The sequence below is a fragment of the Gymnogyps californianus genome, chromosome 22 (assembly GCF_018139145.2).
Source record: "Gymnogyps californianus isolate 813 chromosome 22, ASM1813914v2, whole genome shotgun sequence".
Lineage (NCBI taxonomy): Eukaryota > Metazoa > Chordata > Aves > Accipitriformes > Cathartidae > Gymnogyps > Gymnogyps californianus.
This window is the reverse complement of record NC_059492.1, coordinates 4,724,379-4,745,179: the sequence shown is the minus strand read 5'-3', so window position 1 is coordinate 4,745,179 and position 20,801 is coordinate 4,724,379. Positions and strand designations below refer to the sequence as shown.

Below are 20,801 nucleotides of genomic sequence, written 5' to 3'. Positions count from 1 at the left end.
GTACTGTAAATTGTACAGAACTGTTGATCTTGTTGCTGAAATGTTTCCTTGACTTTGACTAAGATTGCTTTTATTAAATCCCTTTCCCTGCAGACTGTTTGCAGGAATTCAAGGGAATAACTGCATTGTCTTCTGCAGCTTAATAGTGTACGAGTTTCTACTCTTGTTCTCTAAAGGAGCAAGATGATTTCTGGTAATTCAATTTTTGTTACTAGTTGAGAAAAAAAAATGTGATCTTCTTTGTGGCGGTGGGGATGTTTAAACTGCCCCAGCTCTCCTGTATCGTTCACACACATCATTTGAGACCCGCTGCCTTTTTACAGAGCAGAAAATATCTTCCAGTACAACGTTTTGTTGCTGTATTTAAATATGATGAATTCATATGTAATGAAGCCAGTGAGGCTGTTTGCTGTGTGCAAAGCTGGATATAGTGTGCCTAGACAGGTTTGTGTGTTTTCCATCAGGATTCTTAAACTTCTTTACAAATCTGAAGAGCATCTCTTCTGTGCAGTAATGCATGCCTGTGCAGAATTTGATGTGTTTCATAATACCACAAATTGCTGTTGAGCAAAAAGCAGTTATTTTCCTCATATCAAGGGTATTTACGTTTAAAACGTTTACAGGGAAGATCTTTCATGGTGAACAGAAGACAGGCCTATAGTGCAGGATCACCAGGGCTGTCATCTCAGCTCTGTCTCTGAGCAATCCTGCCTTGGTAGTTTGTTTTAATCTGTGTGCATTTTGAAGGTGGGAATACACAGGTAGACAATGGTAGTTGTTGATTGCCTGTTTCACATAGAACTGGACGAAATGAATCGGTACACAGAAGACTAAAGATGTAGGGACTGCAAGTTTAATTTCTTTAATGTTAAGATGCTAACTAGACAGTTTTGCTTACGTCTGTTGACCAGTTCATGCATGGTGAAAATCATAGTGACCTTGCAGCCATCGCTTTATCTCTGTCTACTTCATAGGTTACTTGAATCGTTTAATGTTATGTAAATTCAGTTGTAAAAGAAGCTAGATCTTGTGGCTTTTTTGTTGGCTTTTTTTCCTTTCCTTTTTCTTCCCATCCTCTCTTACAGCGTGTGTGGTATTCTGTGATATCTGAGCTCCTGGCATTTGTTTGCAAACATTTCCGTTGTTTGCTATTGATCCCTCTCCAATTCCTACCTTGATTTGGCAAAGACCTTTCCTTAATTGTATTGTTTACCTGGCTATCATTCTTGCCTTTCACTGCTCAGTCTTTTGTATATTGTCACCTTTTCATTTATGAAATTGCCCTATTCTGTTACACCAAACAGACATGGAAATAACATAGATGTCTTTTTTTCAAAATACAAAATAACAGTTCCTCATGCTGGAACTTCGAACTTAATTTTAATTCTCTGAATTACTTTAACCAAATTTGGCAAAAGAAGGAAAAACTGGGATATTTTTTTTTCCCCCACAATGCATTCTTTATGTCTTTAAGCTGGTGTTTTAGAAAGTGTCTTATATTGCTCTTTTTAACAGTATCAGTTTTATTTTATTTTCAAGCAGATATTTGCATGCTTGTCTCATTGGTGTGTAAAAGATTGTTTTTATTCAAGGAGCCCATACAAAGTCTTATTGTACAGAATATTAGCCAGAATTACAGAGTTCAGGCGTCTTCTTTGTATAAATAAAAACCAAGATCTGCCTTCATTTTGTCCATCTCTTTGCTCATTTTTTTTTCCCCAAAGTGCTGTTCCTCTGTGCTAACATACCAAACGGAGGGACATCTCTGTGGTCACTGCAGTGTTTGGTGTTAGTAATCTGCAGATTGCAGCTCCTTAAATGACATAATAGACGATAACAACTTTAAAGAAGGAGTAATGGATTCAGTTGATAATCTATGGATTAAATTCTCTCTCGTTTTAATTGTGATGTCTGATTCCACAGTACTAACAGAATGAAGAGAGGAGTACTACTGCAGGCACAGTGTAAGTCACAGTAATTGTGCACTCTGTTAATCTTATTTTCTTGATGCTTTTGCCTGCCTCCAGTCTGCTGCTTTGACTTCATTTTGTAGTGTATGAGGCTCAGACAGCCTGAACTTTTTAAAGCTCTTCATAGCGTGGCCAACTTGACCAAATTTTATGTTGGTCTGTTTGTTACCTTACTTCTTGTCTTATTCACCGTTAATTTAAGTCTTTGAATTTACAAGCCAGCGTTTCCAAACTCTCCTTTTTGTGCTGGTTTTGCTCTCTTGCCTTGTTTGCAAGTCTCCTCGTTCTTTGATTTGTCAGAAAAACAGGTTTTTGGAGCAGTCGTGTGGGTTAGGTATTTCTTATTGTGATCTGTACTCCTCTCTGACGGGGTGCTTGGGGAGGTAGGACCAAAACCAAGATAAGGCTAGCATGTTGCTCTCAATTCTGTCTGCACGTAGCTTGGCTTCATTGTAGGTGTCTGTGTCCTGTTGCATGTTGGATTGATTAGCCCAGAACTCTCTTGGAGTCTGTGCTGCCAAGCCAGATGGTGGCTTTTGTTTTTACTGTGCTGGCGTATTTTCTTTTCCTTTTCTCTTTCCTTTTTGCATGAATCAGCAAGCACAAAAAATTAGGTTTCCACCAGCTACATGTTTTCTTGCATTTGCATCCTTCTTTCTGTGATACTGAGGAGCATTTCCTGTGAAAATTTTGGAACTTGCTGGGCTGGGAAAATTTAGCCAGGTCTATGAAGGACTTTGTAATGGTTTGACTAAAGGTGTGACAGTGAACTGGTGCAGTTATGTGTGCACGTGCACACATTGCTTCAGACAGCTTTTATGTGTCCACACCAAGGTTACATTGGTTTAACTCATTTAACTTCACGCCTTCTGTGTGTGTGTGTGTCTCTAAGCAGTTTTTAAATACTTAAAATAGGTATTAAATCTTTTTTCTCATTTTCACATGCTATTTCTCCTTAAGTACAGAGTGTTGAGAGTGTTTGGGTGTTGTTAATTAGAAAACTTGTCTTAAACCTTTTCCCATGAGTGAGCATGGATTTATTATGTATTTTTTAATGCATAGTGGTTTCAGTTGATGGCATTTCTCAGTGACTGCTTCCAAAGAATAAGCTAGTTAAGCAAATATTCAAATGAGATCATTGCCAATGAAACAGAATATGTTTACTTACCTTTTTTTTAGTGTTATGTCACAAATTAACACCCCCTCCAAATCTAGATATAGTAGTGACATGTTTTCTATTATACAGTAGTGTGATAACCTCCTCGCAATTTTTGCAGCAATAGGTGGCAAAAGGTATGCTCCATTAAAATCTTTTTTGTTGTGTAAAAAATAGTTTATCTAAAGTCTTTTATTTAGTCTCTTGCTTGTTTGCAAATTTTTTTTCCTTCCTTGATATGTTTACTTAAGGCTATAGATATTCTGTTGCCTATGGGAAAGGCATTCTCCAGTGCTTAGGAGAAGGAAATCTCCTTACATAGGAGATCTTAGGTTTTGTTCCCATATCTGCTGCTGGCTTGGAGAGACTTTGGACAGATGATTTAAGTTTGCTGTATACATGTGTTCCCATTGATGAAATAAAGATATTTCTTCAAATATCAGAAGACTACTCTGATTACTTAGGAAGTGCTTTTAAGTTATTAAATAAGAAATTGCTATTAACTGAAAAGTGTGTCATGGACCAAAGCTTCTAGAACAGTATTGTAGTTCTTGATTTATGTCAGAGTAAAGGGAGGAGAAATTTCATTTACTTGACTGACTGACTCCATCTTCCTTTTCATAGATTGAACAGCAGAGTCTTTACCCCATTTACAGAAATGGGATGCAGCGTTTCTGTTTTGTGGATGAGAGAACAAGTTTCATGTTGATTTCTGTTCTTTTTTGTAAAATTATTTGCCTAAAGAACAGTCAAAGCACGAAGATGTGGTATCTTCACATTCTGTTTTGGTTTTGTTTTTTGGAATGGCAGACCCCTGCTAGAAACTGGAACATAAAGAAGAGTTGCTTTGGGTGAACAATGCTCAGAGATACTATGAAGTCCTGGAGTGACAGCCAGTCAGACCTCTACAGCAGTGACCAAGAAGAGGAAGAACAGATGATTTTTGGAGAAAATGAAGATGATTTGGAAGAGATGATGGATTTAAGTGACTTGCCTACCTCACTCTTTGCTTGCAGTGTTCATGAAGCTGTGTTTGAGGTACAGGAAGAAAAGGTAAGGTAGAGGGGCATACTTGGAGTACAGTATTTAAGTGTAGATACAGCTATTGCACATTTTTGTCTGGATTTTCAGTGTATTACTGCATATAATAATTGGGGGGGGGGGAAACAACCCAGAGTATTTACCTGGTAAGCTCAGATCAGAATGAGTACAGTTACCAAAGAGCAGATAATACTACACTTTTCTGGCATTTGAAATTGTTAATAGATATACAGTGCTTCTCCCATGAAAAGCTCTTCTGATTTATTTTTTTTCTCTTTATCCAAGGTACCACAACCAAAGGCAAATTTACATAAAATTTAAATGATTTATTTCAAGGCAAGGATTCTGTTAAAAGAGCATTATAAATTTGCAGGATGTGTGTTCTGACTTGAACTCCCTGAAAGTGGCTTACAAAGACCTTACAATAAACTAAATCTTCTCTGGTTGCTAGCATTTGTATTCACTCAAGTCTGTACTTTCCCTTTGCTTCCAAGAGCATCAGGAATAATTATGTACGCTACGTGAGTGAGGGAGAAGAGGAGGGGCTGATATGAAAGCTTTGGTCTGTGGCTTCTTCAGTTTCAGTTTCCAAAAGTACTTACAAAGCCTACAGTTTTGCTGAAAAGTTTTCAACATCTGAGGGAAAGGTGTGGTGTCAGATAGGAAATGCTGCTCTGTGCCTCAGAGTTGCTAAATTGTGTACTTACATTTAAATCAATCTTTCAAATATTTGCTGTGAGCTGAATTCCTAAGCCAATGCTCCTAACAAGTGGACATAGTACGTTCAAAATAAAGGGAACAGTGATCAGTTGAGAATGTGCACATGGTGTCACATAAACAGTTTGTAAAGCAGCTTCCAGATCTCCTTTTGGGTAGGGAGGATGATATTACATAATGAGAGCTGTTGTTCTTATAGTTTGTTGTAATTGTATTCCTGTGGGTACGAAAGGTGCCAGAAAACGCTGTTGAGTCTTTAGTGGCTTATTTTCAGATGCAATGCTTTATTTTTTCTTTCCCATGTTTTATAGAAAGAATGAGATACAGTTCTGCTTTATTTTTTCTTTCCCATGTTTTATAGAAAGAATGAGATACAGTTCTTTAGCCATTATTTATATGCCTGGTGTTAAATGCTTCTCTTCAAAGAGCATGAGTTGTTCCTAGCCTGTGTACGTCAGTAGAAGAGTTAATTTCTAGCCTTGTATATTAATGCTGTTTTTACTGGGAAACAAAACGGGCAATGCATAAGAGCATGTAAATCACATGTCATCTAATTAAAAAAAAATGCAAGATGACATCTCCCTTTCTAGATAAATTTTTAACTCACTGATGACTAATTTAAATTGTTACTGTTTCTACTAGATCAGCTTCTAGTTCAAAAGACTTCTGTAAGCGGGGAGCACTCCGTTTGTTTTGGTGGTTACTGCCTTTGGAAGAAGGTAGTAAAGCATCAGTTAATCAATGGAACATTAAATAATGCACTGGACTAATTTAACTCTGATGCTACAGAAACAGCAGTGCCCCATAATTCATTGTGTGTCCGGTATAGAAAGTGTGCACTGGAAATGTTGCCTTGCTAAATTGTTTTGCACATGTCTACATGTGATTTGTCATTTTAATGCACATTTGCTTTTTTCCACGAAAGTATTCCCACAATATGTCCGTGCATACGAGGTGTATTGAGGGAGATGTGCTAGCTTTTTCTCTAATGGTACTGGGCTTATTAGTTGCCACATTAAACCACTTTTAAATTTAACCACAAATTTAAAATTTAAGATTTTTCATTTCAAATATAGTCTGTAAAGTGTACTGATTGTACTGTCAGCAAGCTCATCTAAGCTGATTGTCATAGCCAAGACCTTAGTTTAGAATAGGTCAGAATTATACATGATATCTATAAATTGAACGCTTACTATGCAGACTTCTTCCTAGCGCTCGGAAGAAGAAAGGTGCTTTGATATATTATATGGCTTTTATCTGTTTTATGAAATTCAGCTTAGTCAGCCCCTGGACACACGTTTCAATGGTTTGATTTACTTCTGCCTACATCTTCTTTTAAAGGCTGAATGCACAGCAAACAGCTCATGAAACAAATGAAAATTGTGCTGTCTGTGCACAAACAGAAAGCAATTTGAAAATTTGGGGGGGGGGGGGTGGGTGGGGTGTGTATTTTTTTTTGGTGGCACTTACGGTTTTGCTACCCGACGTTCTTTTAGTTCATTTGGTAACACCAGCAAAGCTAGCAGCACTTGCAAGCAGACTATCAAAATCAATCTTTGTCTTCCCTGATTTTGTAGTAGTCACAACTGTAAAAAATAGATTGCCTGGTTCTGTATGTAGGCACAGATATTTTATGCTCCGCGTTTTCATTTGTGAAACTTCACATAAGTAAGTGATGATTAATATTCTGGTGAGGAGAAAAGGCTAAGAAGACACTATTGATTTGAAATCTGTATATTTAATTCTTATGAAGCATTTTGCTCAGGTTCTGTTTCTGCCCTGATTCTTTCATCCATTTTTTTTTGACATTTTCTAGCTATATTTCTGTTTTTACTGTTGATTTGTTAAAGCAACACTTAAACATTTAACAGTTCATGTGGAATTGACTGTTAAGTTGTTGAATTTAATGCTGTCCATTTCCACTTTTGTTTAAGTGTTGTGGGTTAAATACACGGTATGTTTACAGAAAAACTGTAAGATGTCTAAGTTGGCATACATCTTTTAATAATTTTGTCTTTTACATAGCATCTAAAAGTGTTTTTTCAAGTTTAGTTCAAACAGCAAAAAGTGAAAAATTCAGATAGAGTAAAAGTACATATTGTTTCTTTCTCAAATATTCACCTTTTTGAGGGTAATGTTATGATTGGAACACTGTCTTCACATTTTCAATTACAGGATTGATCCACTAGATTGCAGTTTTGTGTTTGTCAAGTACAAAATTTGGCCAGTGTGCAGAAGGAACAGGTTTTCTGATTTAATAAAGACCTTGATGTTGTACGGATTGGAGAGAATTGCGCAAGAAAATAATATTTTTGTTAAAACGAACGTGGGCATCATCTGAAGAATTTCCTCAGTCCTATTTAAAATTAAAGCCCCTCATCCTGTAATTATTTTTAGAGGAATGAAGGCATCAACAGGATTTTTGTCTATTGGAATCAAGTAAATTAACTATTGTCATTGGAAAGAGTTCTTAATGAAAAAATACTCCTTTTCCGCTTATTTGCTTATGTAGATCTCTCTGAATAACTGAGTATTATCAGAACATAGTAAATAAAATTGAAAAAAGATTGCTTGCATACTTCTCATTATTGATTTTAATCTGACTTTTTACAGTGAATGAAAATTTACACTAGGAAATTTCCTAGTGTGTTTACGCTAGGGAAAAAAAAGAAATATCTGCAAATGAGGTCTATTGTAGATCAGAGAACTAGTAAATTAAAACAGATTGCATTTCATAACAATGCAGTTGTTATTTATTAAAGAACTTGAGGATAAGATTCCATATTCAATAAAACATGATTTTTTTCAATTTTCTATTTTTGTGAACAAGTGTCGTTTACTAAGAATAGATTTTTGTCTCTTCCGAAGTAGTCTTATTCATTCATCCTGAGAATTTTGACATTTCCCTTAAGAACTCAGTTCCTTAGTTTATCTAATATAAAAATTAACTGATTTGCATAGTATTTTTGGAGCTGCTTGGGTGGAAGTCGTGCAAGTACCACTATTTTTGTTGACATCTGCACTTTTGAGTCACTGTCGCTAGGTGGCAGTCTGCGTATTAAGAGTTTTGTAGGCTTGTTCACATCAATGCGCTCTTGGAATTCAGATTTAAATACTGAGACAAAGCAGTGCTACACTGAATACAGATTTGCAAGTCGGGGTAACTGAGGGAAATGTGGAATGTGCAGGTTTAGGCGATTAAGGAAATGAATGGGATTTGGGAGAGGGGAGTGAAAGGAAAACGTGTTTTCATTGAATGAAAATGTTCATTTTGTGTTTGGAGAATCTTTGTACTTCATCTCTAGGAAAGATTTGAAGCACTTTTCACAGTCTACGATAATCAAGTTACATTCCAGTTGTTTAAAAGCTTTAGAAGAGTAAGGATAAACTTCAGCAATCCAGAGGCAGCAGCAAGGGCACGGATAGAACTGCATGAAACTGACTTCAATGGAAAAAAGCTGAAGCTGTACTTTGCACAGGTATTATGGAACACTAAGATGCTGTACATGTGTCCCTGTTTCTTCTTTATTCCACATTTGCCCATGAGTTTCATTTGTGATAAATATCTGAAGTTACCTTCAACCTCATTCCCTTACACTGAGATGCGTTACCTTCACTACTTGAGAAATTCATGCTTTAGGGGACGGTTTTGCTTTTCAGCTTGAGCTTACAGAGTTGTAATTGGTATGGAACAGTTGCTGTGTAGTGACACAAACCACCTTCCCCCATATGTAAACAGAAATGTGCTGAAAGAAAATAAGTGGGTCCAAAGATCTCTCTATAATAGGTGCTTCACAGACATATCCTTCTTGTTGGATTAGCAGCTTGCATGTGTCATACACAGCTACATTGCCAACACTGACGTAGCCCAGTTTCTTAACTGCAGCATTTCGCCGAGGTGTCATTCCAAGAGAACTGACAAAAGCTGTACTACTTTTATTTTTAAAGCTAGACTGAATTAAGCCTTGCTAATACAGAGAATGGGCATGCATTACTGGGGAAGTAGACTAAATAAAAAGAGAATTAATATTTCTCATCTTATTCTGTATCTCCTGGCTTTTGTCTTCAGGTACAGGTATCCAGTGAAATAGGTGATAAGTCCTACCTCCTTCCTCCACAACCTGTTAAACAATTCCTGATATCACCACCTGCATCTCCACCAGTTGGATGGAAACAGAGTGAAGATGCAACTCCCCTGATAAACTATGACTTGCTTTGTGCTGTCTCCAAGTTGGGACCAGGTAGGAATATTTACCTGCTTTTGTTGTGTGACTTAACTTCAAAAGTAGTTATCGAGGGAATTTATCTACTTACCTTTCTGTGAGAAGAAACCGAGTCTCTCTTATGTGATGTTTCTTACTTGAATAAAATGATCCATCACTTCTTTTAATTAATCTGTTAAATGATTGAAAGTATAGCACAGAACTGGATTGTATGGTACTAGCTCCATCACATCCATTTATTGAGTTTTGTTATAGTCTCAGTATTAAGTAACAAACAAGAAGAGGAGAAGTTCGGTCTCCAGCAGATGGACAGCTCCAGTTATTAAGGATGCTGATACGTACTTTTTGTGTTTAAGTGTGAAACTTCTTTATAAGCCTTCCTAGGAAACATGCTGTTTGCTTTCTGTGAAAAGCAGGGAATCAGGAGGCTTAATGTTTTCAAATGCTTTTGTAGCTTTTCATTTACAAATGTCATATAAATGTACAGCATAAATCATGTCACTTAAAAATCTGTATGCTGCTTGTATTCTGATGTCTTTGGTGTTTCACGATAGTTTTGTACATCCCTCCATCCCTTCCTTTAAATATCAATTAAAAGATTGATTTTATTCAAAGTACAGTGTAACAGATACAGGGACTATTTTAAAACATTTAACAGGCCTGGTGAAGTGTGGAAGTTGAGCAAATTAAAGATGAGATGGGAATAAATGAATATTTGGTTGTGTTACGGCAGATATTAAGGAGTTTTTGAGATAAAGTGGCTTAATGCTTTTCCTTGGGGATGTTCTTAGCATGATTTGTGGTTTGCTGTTCTTCAGGGGAAAAGTACGAGCTTCATGCAGGAACAGAATCAACTCCTAGTGTAGTTGTCCATGTCTGTGAAAGTGAGACAGAAGAGGAAGATGAAATAAAAAATCCCAAACAGAAGATCATGCAGACAAGGCGTCCAGAACCACCTGCAACAATACGGAATGAATCGAAAGCATTTGATTGTACACTGGAGGTAGGGGGTACTATGCACTGTTAAATTGTGTGATGCTCAAGAGAGTATCAAAAATCAGACACTTAATGAGTACATGTGTTGATGTCTGTACTGCTGCTATATGTTATGTATAGCGACAACAGATTTTACTTGTAGTTGTCTCTCATGTTCAAGATTTTGGATGCCAATGCTCTGAAAAGCACTTTAATTTTAGGGACTAGTCCCCAAAGTGTAGCAAATCCACCTGACTTGAAATAGTGAAAAATAGGAAGTCTGGTTGTGATTTGGTTTTGTTTCTGGTTTTGGTTTTTTTTTTTTTTTAAGATGTTACCATTTTCTTTATATCGTACAGTGTGATGTACCAAGTGCTGAAATAATATCTTACTTAGTGTCATGATTGGATTCAAGGAAGTTCATTGTGTAGCAATTAAAAGCTGATCTGTACTGGTACAACAGCTTCCAGTTAATATAGTGTTAAATGCAAGTGAAACGTTCTCTTTATGCTCAAATTCCTTCCCAGCTAGTAATCTTCTGAGGTGAAGATTAATCTTTGCTTTTCTCAGAAATGCCAAGTATGTGTTTTTAATTTGACATGAGGCACAAATACATGTATGGAACTAAATTGAAGTAGTTTTGCTAACTACACGGAGAAGAATACAGGAGGAAGAACCACAGACCACTGAGAAGACAGACTCGGAGTCTGTTGCCAACACTACTGCTGCTACTATCTGTGATGGCACACTGATAGGTACAATGGTTTGCACTGACACCTAATTAGGAGTGAATTACAATACGTAGAGTGAAATACAGATTCAGCTATTGAATGTGTTGTCTCTGATCCTCTCTGCAAATACGGTAATATTTGTTCCTCTACAGTCCTAGAGATGGCCTACATTTATAAATAAATTCAGTGACTGTTATGTTATGACTAAGTTATGTTAGGAGATAAAAAAATCTAGGGTTAATTTTTAACTTGTCCTCCTAAACTTCTCCAGTCTGTTTCGTATTTTTTTAAGACAATCAGTTGCCTGGCTTAGCCAGTTTTTATGCAGTTTCAGCCCTTGTTTGCTGTTTTTCATTAAGACTTTTTCTGTGTGGCATCCTGTCTGTCTGATAGAGCATCTGCTACTTTTGAGACCAGGATGCATCTTTTAAAATACAGATCTTTAATTTTGTGATCTTGTGTTAAGTGTTTTAGTAGGAGGAAAATATGTCTTGATATAATGACACATACTCCTATGCTTTTATGCTATTTTATAACCAACCTTTTTTAGTCTAGACAGATTCTTCTTTTTTCTATGTAAAAGAATAAAATTATTTGTGAACAAACCAGGCTGCTGATGTTCATATATATAAATCATTCAGAAATTGGCCTTTTTCAAATTCATTTTAGTGTGTTTCAATTCTACATGACATGCTTATTGAATTTTCAAAAGTGTTTTCACTTGATTGATGGCGGAGAGAAAAAGTAACGGTCGTGAATTTGCATGGGCATGGTAGTTTTCAACTCCGTATTGTGCCAGCTCGTGATCCCTTCCTGCCACCAGCTTCAAGTTGCAAAATGGGATCCTGCGGGCAGGTCCTTGTTCCAGAGGCAGGAATAGTATATATTAAAAAGGTAGGAAAATGGTTTTTGTTCGTCTTGCCTCCACAGGCATGATATTTATGTATCTCTTCAGGTATTAAAATCACTCAAAGTCCGACTTCTCTGTCTCACTGTTCCATGTTATTAAAAAAAAAAACAAAAACCCAACAAAAAACTTGTATTGTCCATCAGGCTTGTGTATTTTTAAAGTTTCAGAAGTCCGTTTTGGATTTCCTGTGGTGTTTATATTTTGTTAATTGTTTAATTTCTACCGCATTGTAGAAGTTGCTGTGAGTAGGAATAAGTGGAAAACCTTCAGAAACAGTTTTATAAGGCAAATCAAGCAAGTAATGTTGTCAGTGTATCTTGTGTAAAATGTATAACAACTTGCATTCCAACATCTTTCATTGTGTAAAGACACTTAAAATAAAAACAATGCAGTGCCATTCACATGTGGTTTTTTAACTGTATTCCATATTGGCCCAAGCTTGATCTATAAGTTTTCTAAGGGTATTGTATGCTTGTGCAATTGAGTGAACAGTCGAGATAGTTTATGGTTTTCCATAAGCAAATTAGCGGAAAAATAGTGCTGAAGAAGTTGGGGATTTCAACAGAAAAATCCTGGGAATTGCTGGGCTGCAGGAGGGGCTGAGAGGGGTTTTCTGGTGGGTTTGGGTGCCTGTCACAGCAGAGTTCCATTTGGATGTTTACCTCACACGAATTTGGGATGGGAGTTTGGCACCTGCTTAGACTGTTGGGGGAGAGGATGCCCGGTTTGGGTTGCAGTATTGAGCTCTGTAAAGTTTTTGTTGTAATAAAGATAAATAATTACCTGTTTTCAAAAATCTCCAAAGACCCATTTCCACAGGAGGGAAGTGGTCAGACTTTATATAAAATGTGCATGCATTGATTAACGAAATTATAAAACATGGGCTTGTTGCACTGCGTGTGCTTTTGCCACCAGGTCCTCCTCTCTCTCGCAGTTCAGGCAAATTTCGGCAGTGTTTTTTGTGTTAGCCAGTAGAGGGAGGCTGGGTGCCCTTCTCCTAACGCACACTGGCGCAATATAATTGAATTATATTAAAAATGCTACAAAATCCCCTTCCTTTACTGTATGTGACGCCGTGCCTTCTTTCTGTGACAGTGCCTAGGGGCCCCGTTGTGCAAATGTAATGGGGGGCTTCGTCTCTCGCAACGTCTGCCTCAGAGTTGGTGTGGAAGGCAGGGGTTCCCGGGAGCTGTAGGGAATGAGGTGGCTGTTACTTGCAAGTACTGAGATGGGTGGGCAAGGAGGAGGCAAAGCAGAGGCTGTACAGAAAGGAAACTTGACTTCAGCCATCGATCAATACCAGAAGTGATTCTACGCCACTTTTACTCTGTCCATAATCTCCAGGGTGACAGAGCCTTCCTTGTAAAATGAATGAAATTCGAGTTTGCTTTATTTACTCCACGTGATGATTCAGTAATGACCATCAGAACCTGTTTCTCTTAATCACTGACCTGCTATTAACCGAAGTGCTATTTTTAGAAGTAAGCTTGCACAGAGGCACCGACTCAGCCCTTTCTGAGCTTGCGCTTTGTATAAATAAATGTCCCAAATTCCTCTAAAGCATTCTTCTTGAGAAGCAGCTGAAAAAATGTGTGGTCTTTTCTTTGGGCAGTCTGTCTGTGTATTCTGGAGAAAAAGTTGCTGGGGATACGTTGTTTTTATTTTATAATAGCTAAGAATGGGCCCTGTTTTTGCAGTCCTGTGATTGCTGTGTTTCATTCTGTTTCTGCCTTGTTCCTGAACTGCTTCCCCCTGGAAAGACCTCATGCATAAAATGTCTCATGCTTAATTTATTCCCTGAAAGGTTATATTTCCATTTTTGTCTGGTTTTGGATTACTGATCTTTTTTAGCCCAGAACAGAAGATTGTCTTAGGAATCCTACGCTTACCAGGTTTTGTTTACTTGCTCCACTTAATGTGTCAGACTTGCTAGGAGGGGTTCATGGTCCAGTGTGGTTTTAATGTGGAAAGAGCCCACAGCCAAGCCTCCTTCCCTTGGAGAAAAATGCAGAAGTATTTCCTTTACCAAACCAAACAGGAGGCGCACACCTGGCTGGATCTGGGAGTCTTTGTTCCTGCGTGGGCTTGCACGGCACCTGCAACACGTCGTTCCGGGACCGCTCCGTTCTGCACGCGTGAAGGTCAGCCTGCGGTGCGGAGAGCCGTCGCCGGAGCTGGATGGCGAAGCTGAAGTCAGCGGGAGGGAACTGCGGTCCTTGACACCTCAGAGGAATGTGTGCCCAAGCCGCTGTTTACCTTTGTTCTGACCAAGATAAAATACTTTTTTCTCCCGTAGCTATTGACCGAGCTGAAATCTGAGTGAGTGTGACTACAGGGCTGTCTCCTAACATCAATCGTACAGCTTGGGGAAGGCTTGCATAATGCCTGTTTGAATGTCTCCATACCCGTCACCTAAAGATCAGGGCTAGAGACGACGTGTCGGTATCATGGTACCCGCCTTAATGGAGAGACGGGTGGTATCTTGTGCTTTGCCTGGTTATGTGTTTTATCTTTAAGTTGTTTTTGTGCTAAGTCACACTAGAAAACACGTGGTATTTTAAATGTTAACTAATGTGTTAAAATCCTCTTCTGAACAAGGTCTCTTGCATTTTAACATGTTGGCGTGTTCAGGCTTGTAGAAGGGAATGTTTGATTTCCTTGGTGAAGCAAACGTATTCCAGCTATCGTATCAGCAGAAACCCAGATGTCAGCAGCACTAGGGTGAGGCAGTGGGAAAGATACTTATGGCAGTCTGTTGTTTTGCTGTGTTCCATAAAATATACAAATAACAAATTCTGTATCCTTTCTGACTCCATAGCCAGTGACCGCGTCCCTGTTTGAATAACGTGGCACAGCAAGCAGGGATTAGGGAGGGCAGCCAGGCTTAGATGTGCTCTTTGCTGGGGCAGGTTGCTTCATCTCTGCAGTTCAGTTCCATCCCTTGCAGGTTTGTAATTTTGTTTGTGACTGTGGGTACGTGTACAGTACCGAGGTCCTCATTTCCTGATACAATTCTAGACTCAATGACTTTCTAGTCAGTCGTGATATCTGTTGTAATGTGTCTGTTCTCTCTTTTTTTTTCCTTACTAAGACAGTTCCAGTGTATTCGCTCTGCTCTCTACCCTTCTGATTGCAGGCAAACTGCAAATTTAATCAGTGGTGCTGTGAACTGACCTTACGATCCAGGAGGAGAACAAAACCTGCTTGGAAGTGTAAGCTGGATGTATAAATTCAGTGAGACTTAACACATGATAAGGTTATGTCACTTCCTTATGTTTTTTGTAAGGCTCCGAAGTGGGCCTGTAGTTTCTAACTGAGAGTTATGTTACGTCCTTTGGCATTAGGATTGTTCTGGAGCGTCCCAGTATCTGGTTTGGTCCTCCACTAACGCTGCTAACGGGCTAAGATCAGGATTGGTGGCTGGTGACCTGTAAACTGAATAACTGATGTTGAAAGCAGAGGTTTATACACAACAATGTATAAACCTAGCGTATGGCTATAGTTAATAGTATAAGGGCTATACATTTAGGACCTGGTGAGGGACTTCTTCCCGAGCAAGCGCTTGGGAAAGTCACACCCACCCTGTCTTTTGCCACATAGGCTTTTAGAGAACACATTTGCTTTTATTGAGCTTTTACTCGGCTTGCAGATGTTCACACCCCTTCTCAAGCACTGTAGCAGAGATGGCACTCAATAGATTCAGGTGGGGGTTTTATAGCTGAAAGGGTAGTTAGCACATTGTGGTGCCTGGAAACAATTACAAAAAACTGGGCTTTTTCTAGTTTGTTTTGCTGTTTGCCATTTCATTCCGGTGGGACCGTCTATATTTATTTTCTCATGTAGATGATCTTTCATACCGAAACTCCGAGGGAGTTTTACCTGAAAGGAGAGGATGTAGTTGTCTTTCCTTAGATACCTGCCACAAAGGGAACGGACTTGTTTAGAACAAAGCAGTGAGAATCAGGAGGTTTGAATTCTGCTTCAAACTCTGCCTTGGATTTCTGCAAGGAAGGAACATAATCTGTCTTCTGTTGCAGCTGATGGTCTTGCAGGCTTGGTACGTTTTTTCAGCAATATTTGAAGGGACGGGAGGGGAGGGAATCGCGCTGCCTCCTATGTTTTGCCCTCACCAGAGGGAGACTGCTCTGCGTTAATGAGGATACTGGCCCTGGACGGAGCTGGAGTTTCTCCAGACCTCCTCCTGCTTTAGGGAGATTCTTCTCTAGCCCACGTGGGTGGAAAGAGCTGTTATTTTTTTTATGCATTTGCATTTGTCCTGCTGTCGCTGTGAATTTTGTGGTGTCTGCCACGCACAGCACAGCGTCAGCTGCAGATACATTGCGGTTCTTTCTGGTGCCCTGAATCATTCACTGACTCATTTCATCCCTTCTGTGTTTGACTCCCAATGGCACCTCAATGCAATTGTTGTATTGTCATGACGACTCTGATGTCAGAGGTGTCCGACAGCTCAGCTGAGCAGAAGTTATGCTAAATACTCCCCCTGGTTTTTATTTCCATGAAGAACTACTTTGACCTCCAGAACAGTAAGATTGAGAAGCTTTTGTGCTGCAAAATGTTACGCTGGTTCTGTAAGCACAGAAGCTGAGCTGCGCTCGGTCTCTGAACCCTCTCCTTTTCTGTCTAAAGCGTGAATCCTTCTTTCCATCTATGGAAGTATCAGTAACAGATGAAACAGAGCAAAGAAAATGAGAAATTAGAGGCCCGAAGCCCAATGCTGGTAAACAATCCTGAATTCTCCCACGAATGCTATTGTCTTGAGCTTTGACTGAGCCAATATAAAATATTGTATGCAGTGAAAGCAACACTTTTGAAACAGCTGAATCTTCAAAATGTGCTACCATGACCCAGAGTCAGGGATCAGGCTAGCAGTGCTTAATACCAGAGTCACGCTTATACAAGCATTAGCTGGTCTTCCAGTGAGTATCCGTTGACATCCAGGCTCTGGAACTTTGGTAGGAAGAAATTCCTGCATGCGCAACATCTTCCAGCTTCATAATTTCACCAGGCTGCTGAAGATGGCTTCGTTTTCTTCTCGGTGGTGGCAATACAGGCCATGAAGCCCTCTTCAAGGAATGCAGAAATGGCCAACAGGCTGCCCTGGGAATAACTGACTCTGGAGACGAGCGGAGCTAAGTGTGCGTGGGTAGCTGCAAAAGTTCAGTCCCTTCCCAAAACTCACCTTGAATTGAATCTCAGCTTTACCAAGGCAGCCAACAGCTCCCTGAGGAGCAAGATTAGGCAAGAGCCCATGCTTCTGGGTAAACCCGGCCTCTAAGGCCTGGCAGCTCTGTACGGGCGTGCCATGCTGTACGTGTTTGTATAAGCTCATAAATGCTCTGAAAGGTTTATTGCAAAGATAGGCAAGAAAGCGTTTGCGCCGAGTCTCGCCTTGCCCGGTGGGCTCTGCGCAAGGCTGGGGATCTGCCAGGCAGCGCAGGCTCCGTTGCTTAGGGTTGTTTGGGATCCCGTTGTGCCTTACACCAGATCCGGACGTAGGAGATTTGCTCTGGTTTCATCCTGGAAGAAGGAACAGGATCTGGAGAACAGCTTGCCGTGTACCTCGCTACTCTGGTTTTCAGAACAATTCACAAAGACAACAGGAAAGGAATTTGATGAAAATACAGAACTTTTTCCTCTTTCCACATTAATGTGGGCTGCCTGACAGCCACAGTGGCTGGTGTCTGCTTTCTTGTACTATTTAAACTGAGTTAGGACTATTATTATTTATTATTATTAACGTACATCATGCAACTATTTGTACCGCTTCCAAGTTATGAGTGCACGCTGTTGAAAGAAGCCCCTTCTACTCTAGAGAGAGAGACAACCCAGGGAAAGTATGCGGCTGGAATACCACTCCTGTTCCCAGAAGAGAGCCTCATGTTCGTTCTTGTTTATGCGGGATGAGGCAGTAATTGTAAAGAAACCAATCTTTTTAAACCAATGAATTTATTCCCTTGAAAAGATGAATGGTGAGTAATCCTTACTGGGATTTCAATCTGTGGTTTTAAGGAGCTGTGATATCTGCACGGGGTTTTAGTGTGACTGAGGCAAAAGGATTTAGCTGGAAGTGACTGATGTGGGTCTTTGTAGCTATCCAAAAAAAAAATTGCTAAATAATTGGATCTTGAAACTCTCAATTCTTAAACTCTAGTGAGAAAGCCTCTGTGGCTTTGTTCTGGGGGGTTCAGCTTGGTGTTCGGTGTACAAACCAGTCCATTGTGAACACCAAACTGAAGCAAGACCTGTGTTAGGAAAACACAAACGTTTCTTCAGGAGATAAGTATCTGTTTACTGCGATGTTACGTGCTATTTTGTTTGTACTTCACAATCTTCACTGGGCTTGAGCACCAACTTATAAAATGGAACGTGTGGCTGTTGCTTTCTCTTCGGTGCCAGCACTGAGGTGCAAAGGGTGGTTTATGGCATACGAAGGCAAGTTTATGAGGTTTATGAAGGCAAGTTTAGGTTTATGAAGGCAAGTTTAGGTTTATATATGACATCTTTATACAGGGGCTCACCAAAGTGCTTTACGTGGCGAAACTTGTGTACTGGATCAGTACTTGTATTTCTCCTCCAGAGCTAGATCAGGTGGGCTGTGAGCTGTGGAGGTGTTTGCTGCTCTTACTCTGCCTCCTCCCGCCAGCTTGAATAAGCGAATCAGGGAAAACACACACATGTACGGGTGTGATGTTCTGCTCTGACTCCCAGCTCAAAGCACCAAGTAACCAAAGCCGTTGTGAAGCCAGAACTGCAGAGAGCCAAAAGCCTGCCTGGTTTTGGTCCGTCACTTTCTGGTAGTATGTGTGAACCCAATGTTCACAGCATCCCTGTCATAAAATGGCTTCAGTTTCAATCTGTTATTTCACAGAGTGCAAAAATACACGGTGAATCGAGTGGAATTAATGGTCTCTCCCGCTTTCAGTATGTCTTATTTGGTACTGAGAGAGAATGTGTAATGCCAAGCGCTGCATTCAGATACTAACGCTCCTCGTCTGGGCAGAAAGCACAGCCCCAAGCCCAGGCAAGATAAGGGGATTTTGTACGTTTGCAGAGAGATGCAGCGTCAGGTGTCGTGTTTCTTTGCACAACTGAGTTGCTGTACGTAAGGGAGGGAAACTAGAAATGCTTTCATAACTGGGTCTTGATGGGAAGAGAGTGTCCTGGCAGAAGAGCTGCCTGGCTCCAGCTGGGTATGAGCCGTCTCCCATCTCGTGCTCCCTGCTGGGGTGGTCGCTTTGGAGCGCTGCATCACGACGACTTTGCTCCCGTGGGATCTGTCAAGGGCACTCCTCCACCACCGCCTTGGGAGCGACCCAGAAGGAAGCATTTCTCACGCAGGAAGAAGCTGAGAGCTGCAAGGTAAGGGAGCGCCTCACGTTTAATCCCAACTTCTCTGCAGGCTGCGTGTGCAGCCTGGGATGGGGCGGTCTCTTGAGGTCGCCGTCTTTTGTGAGTCTCGGTTGTTGGTGCTTTCTCTAAAGCAGCAGCAGCTTCTGGAGAAACGTGATTGTGTAAGGATCTTACCTTTTTTTTTTGTCTGTTTTTTTTTTTCCTTTCCTTCATGGCTGCAAAGGAAAAACTGTGATTTAAACACTAGAAAGAATATCCCTGTGAATTGTTGATACTTACTGTAAATTTTGTGATTTTTAAAGGAGCTCTGAATTTTTGGAGCTAGCTCCTGATTTCTCTTTCTTCCGTTTGCTTATCTAACCCCAGCTGTGGGCTGAAGAAGTTTTGGTCCTCCCTTTGAAGGCTTAATTTAAAGGTGGACAAGGAAGGTACCTGCTCACCAGCTTCTGTCAGGAGTAGGTTCTCCAGCTTTGAAAATATTTCAAGTGTGAGAGAAAATCTTTTGCCCTCTAGATCTTTCCTTTCATCTTTCCCTCTGGCAGACCCAGCAATAACAAGCCGGTGCCCTCTTTCCGAGCCCTGCCTCTGTGATAATGAAGTGATTCATTAATGAGCTTGTTTGCTTTAGCAATGCCTGATCAGTGAAATCCTTAGAAATGTGCCGTGCTGGGGTTCCGCAGAGGCTGCGATACCCGGGCTCCGCGGCTGCAGACGCTCGTGCGTTTGGACCAGTCGGCACAAGTTTTGTCCTCCGGGCTACTGGAAGCAAAAGGCAGCCGTGTTTGGAGGGTGAGAAAGGTGAGGTTCAGGCCTGCGCTGGAGGAAGCTCGGTCCCACGGAGCCGCGGGAGATGCGGATGCGGAGGGATGATGCTGAGAGCAGCCGTCGGAGCGTGCCCTCGGGGAGGCTGCGGGAGAGCGATGCACCGTTCCCCGCTGGGTTCGACGAGAAGCTGCCTGCTGTCATTGCCCGACTTCTTGCATGAAGGTGACTGTGGGACCTGCAGCAGTCCTTACTTCTCTCGCCTCAGCTGGCACAAACCAAGCAGTTGAAACTCATCTTGCCAGGAGCCCCAGCTTTCCTAGAGCTGTCCCCAAAGAGAAGCTGTAAACACAGTAGAAAATCTTGGGTCTGTGCTCACGTCACTGGTTGTCTCTTATCGGTTTCAAACTCAAGGAAAACTCCAGGTCAAGGATGCCAGCCCAGACCCCCACCCTGGGCTTCGTTGCCCACATGACAGAGACAGGCAGGAGCAGAAGAGTTTCGCTGGAGTGGCATGTTACAAACCCAGCAGCATGCGGAAATCCCTTCTTCTGATGAATGCATTAGGAAACGTGCAGATCAGCCCATCTCGTTACACAAGCCAGTGGTAGCTGATTAACTGTTACTTGTAAAAGTCTTGAAGTCAGGAAGTCGTTATCCCACCACAAAATCTATGCCAGCGCAGACAAGGTCTGAGGATTCACAGGTTTAAATCACCAAAAAGCAGGAATTTGTAGATTAATTTACAGTCAAACCTTCACTCTAGTGAAGTCAGTCATCGATGGAAGCTGGGTAACCATGAGTGATGTACTCTGGTCTTCCCAAGAAATCCGCTGTAAATGTTTATGGACCGTTACGAAGCCCCTGTTGCTGCCTTCCCGTACGGAAGCAGGATTTTCCAACGGGCAGGTTTCATCCATATGTTTCAGGTTGCTTTATAATGGA

The 20,801-nt window shown here is 40.7% G+C and overlaps 1 protein-coding gene across 4 annotated transcripts; it reads left to right on the top strand.

Moving 5' to 3' along the window:
• Positions 1 to 3,984: 3,984 nt before the first annotated feature.
• RCAN3 (RCAN family member 3) lies at positions 3,985 to 12,124 on the top strand. Of its 4 annotated transcripts, none has more exons than XM_050909688.1 (4): positions 3,985 to 4,179; positions 8,190 to 8,363; positions 8,984 to 9,125; positions 9,926 to 12,124. In XM_050909688.1, exons 1-4 carry the CDS (start codon positions 3,985 to 3,987, stop codon positions 10,132 to 10,134), a joined length of 720 nt encoding a protein of 239 aa, XP_050765645.1. In that variant the 3' UTR covers positions 10,135 to 12,124. The 4 variants fall into 4 exon arrangements, with proteins under 4 accessions (XP_050765645.1, XP_050765644.1, XP_050765643.1 ...); XM_050909687.1 differs by having other exon boundaries at positions 8,960 to 9,125; XM_050909686.1 differs by having other exon boundaries at positions 8,954 to 9,125.
• The last annotated feature ends 8,677 nt before the right edge of the window (positions 12,125 to 20,801 follow it).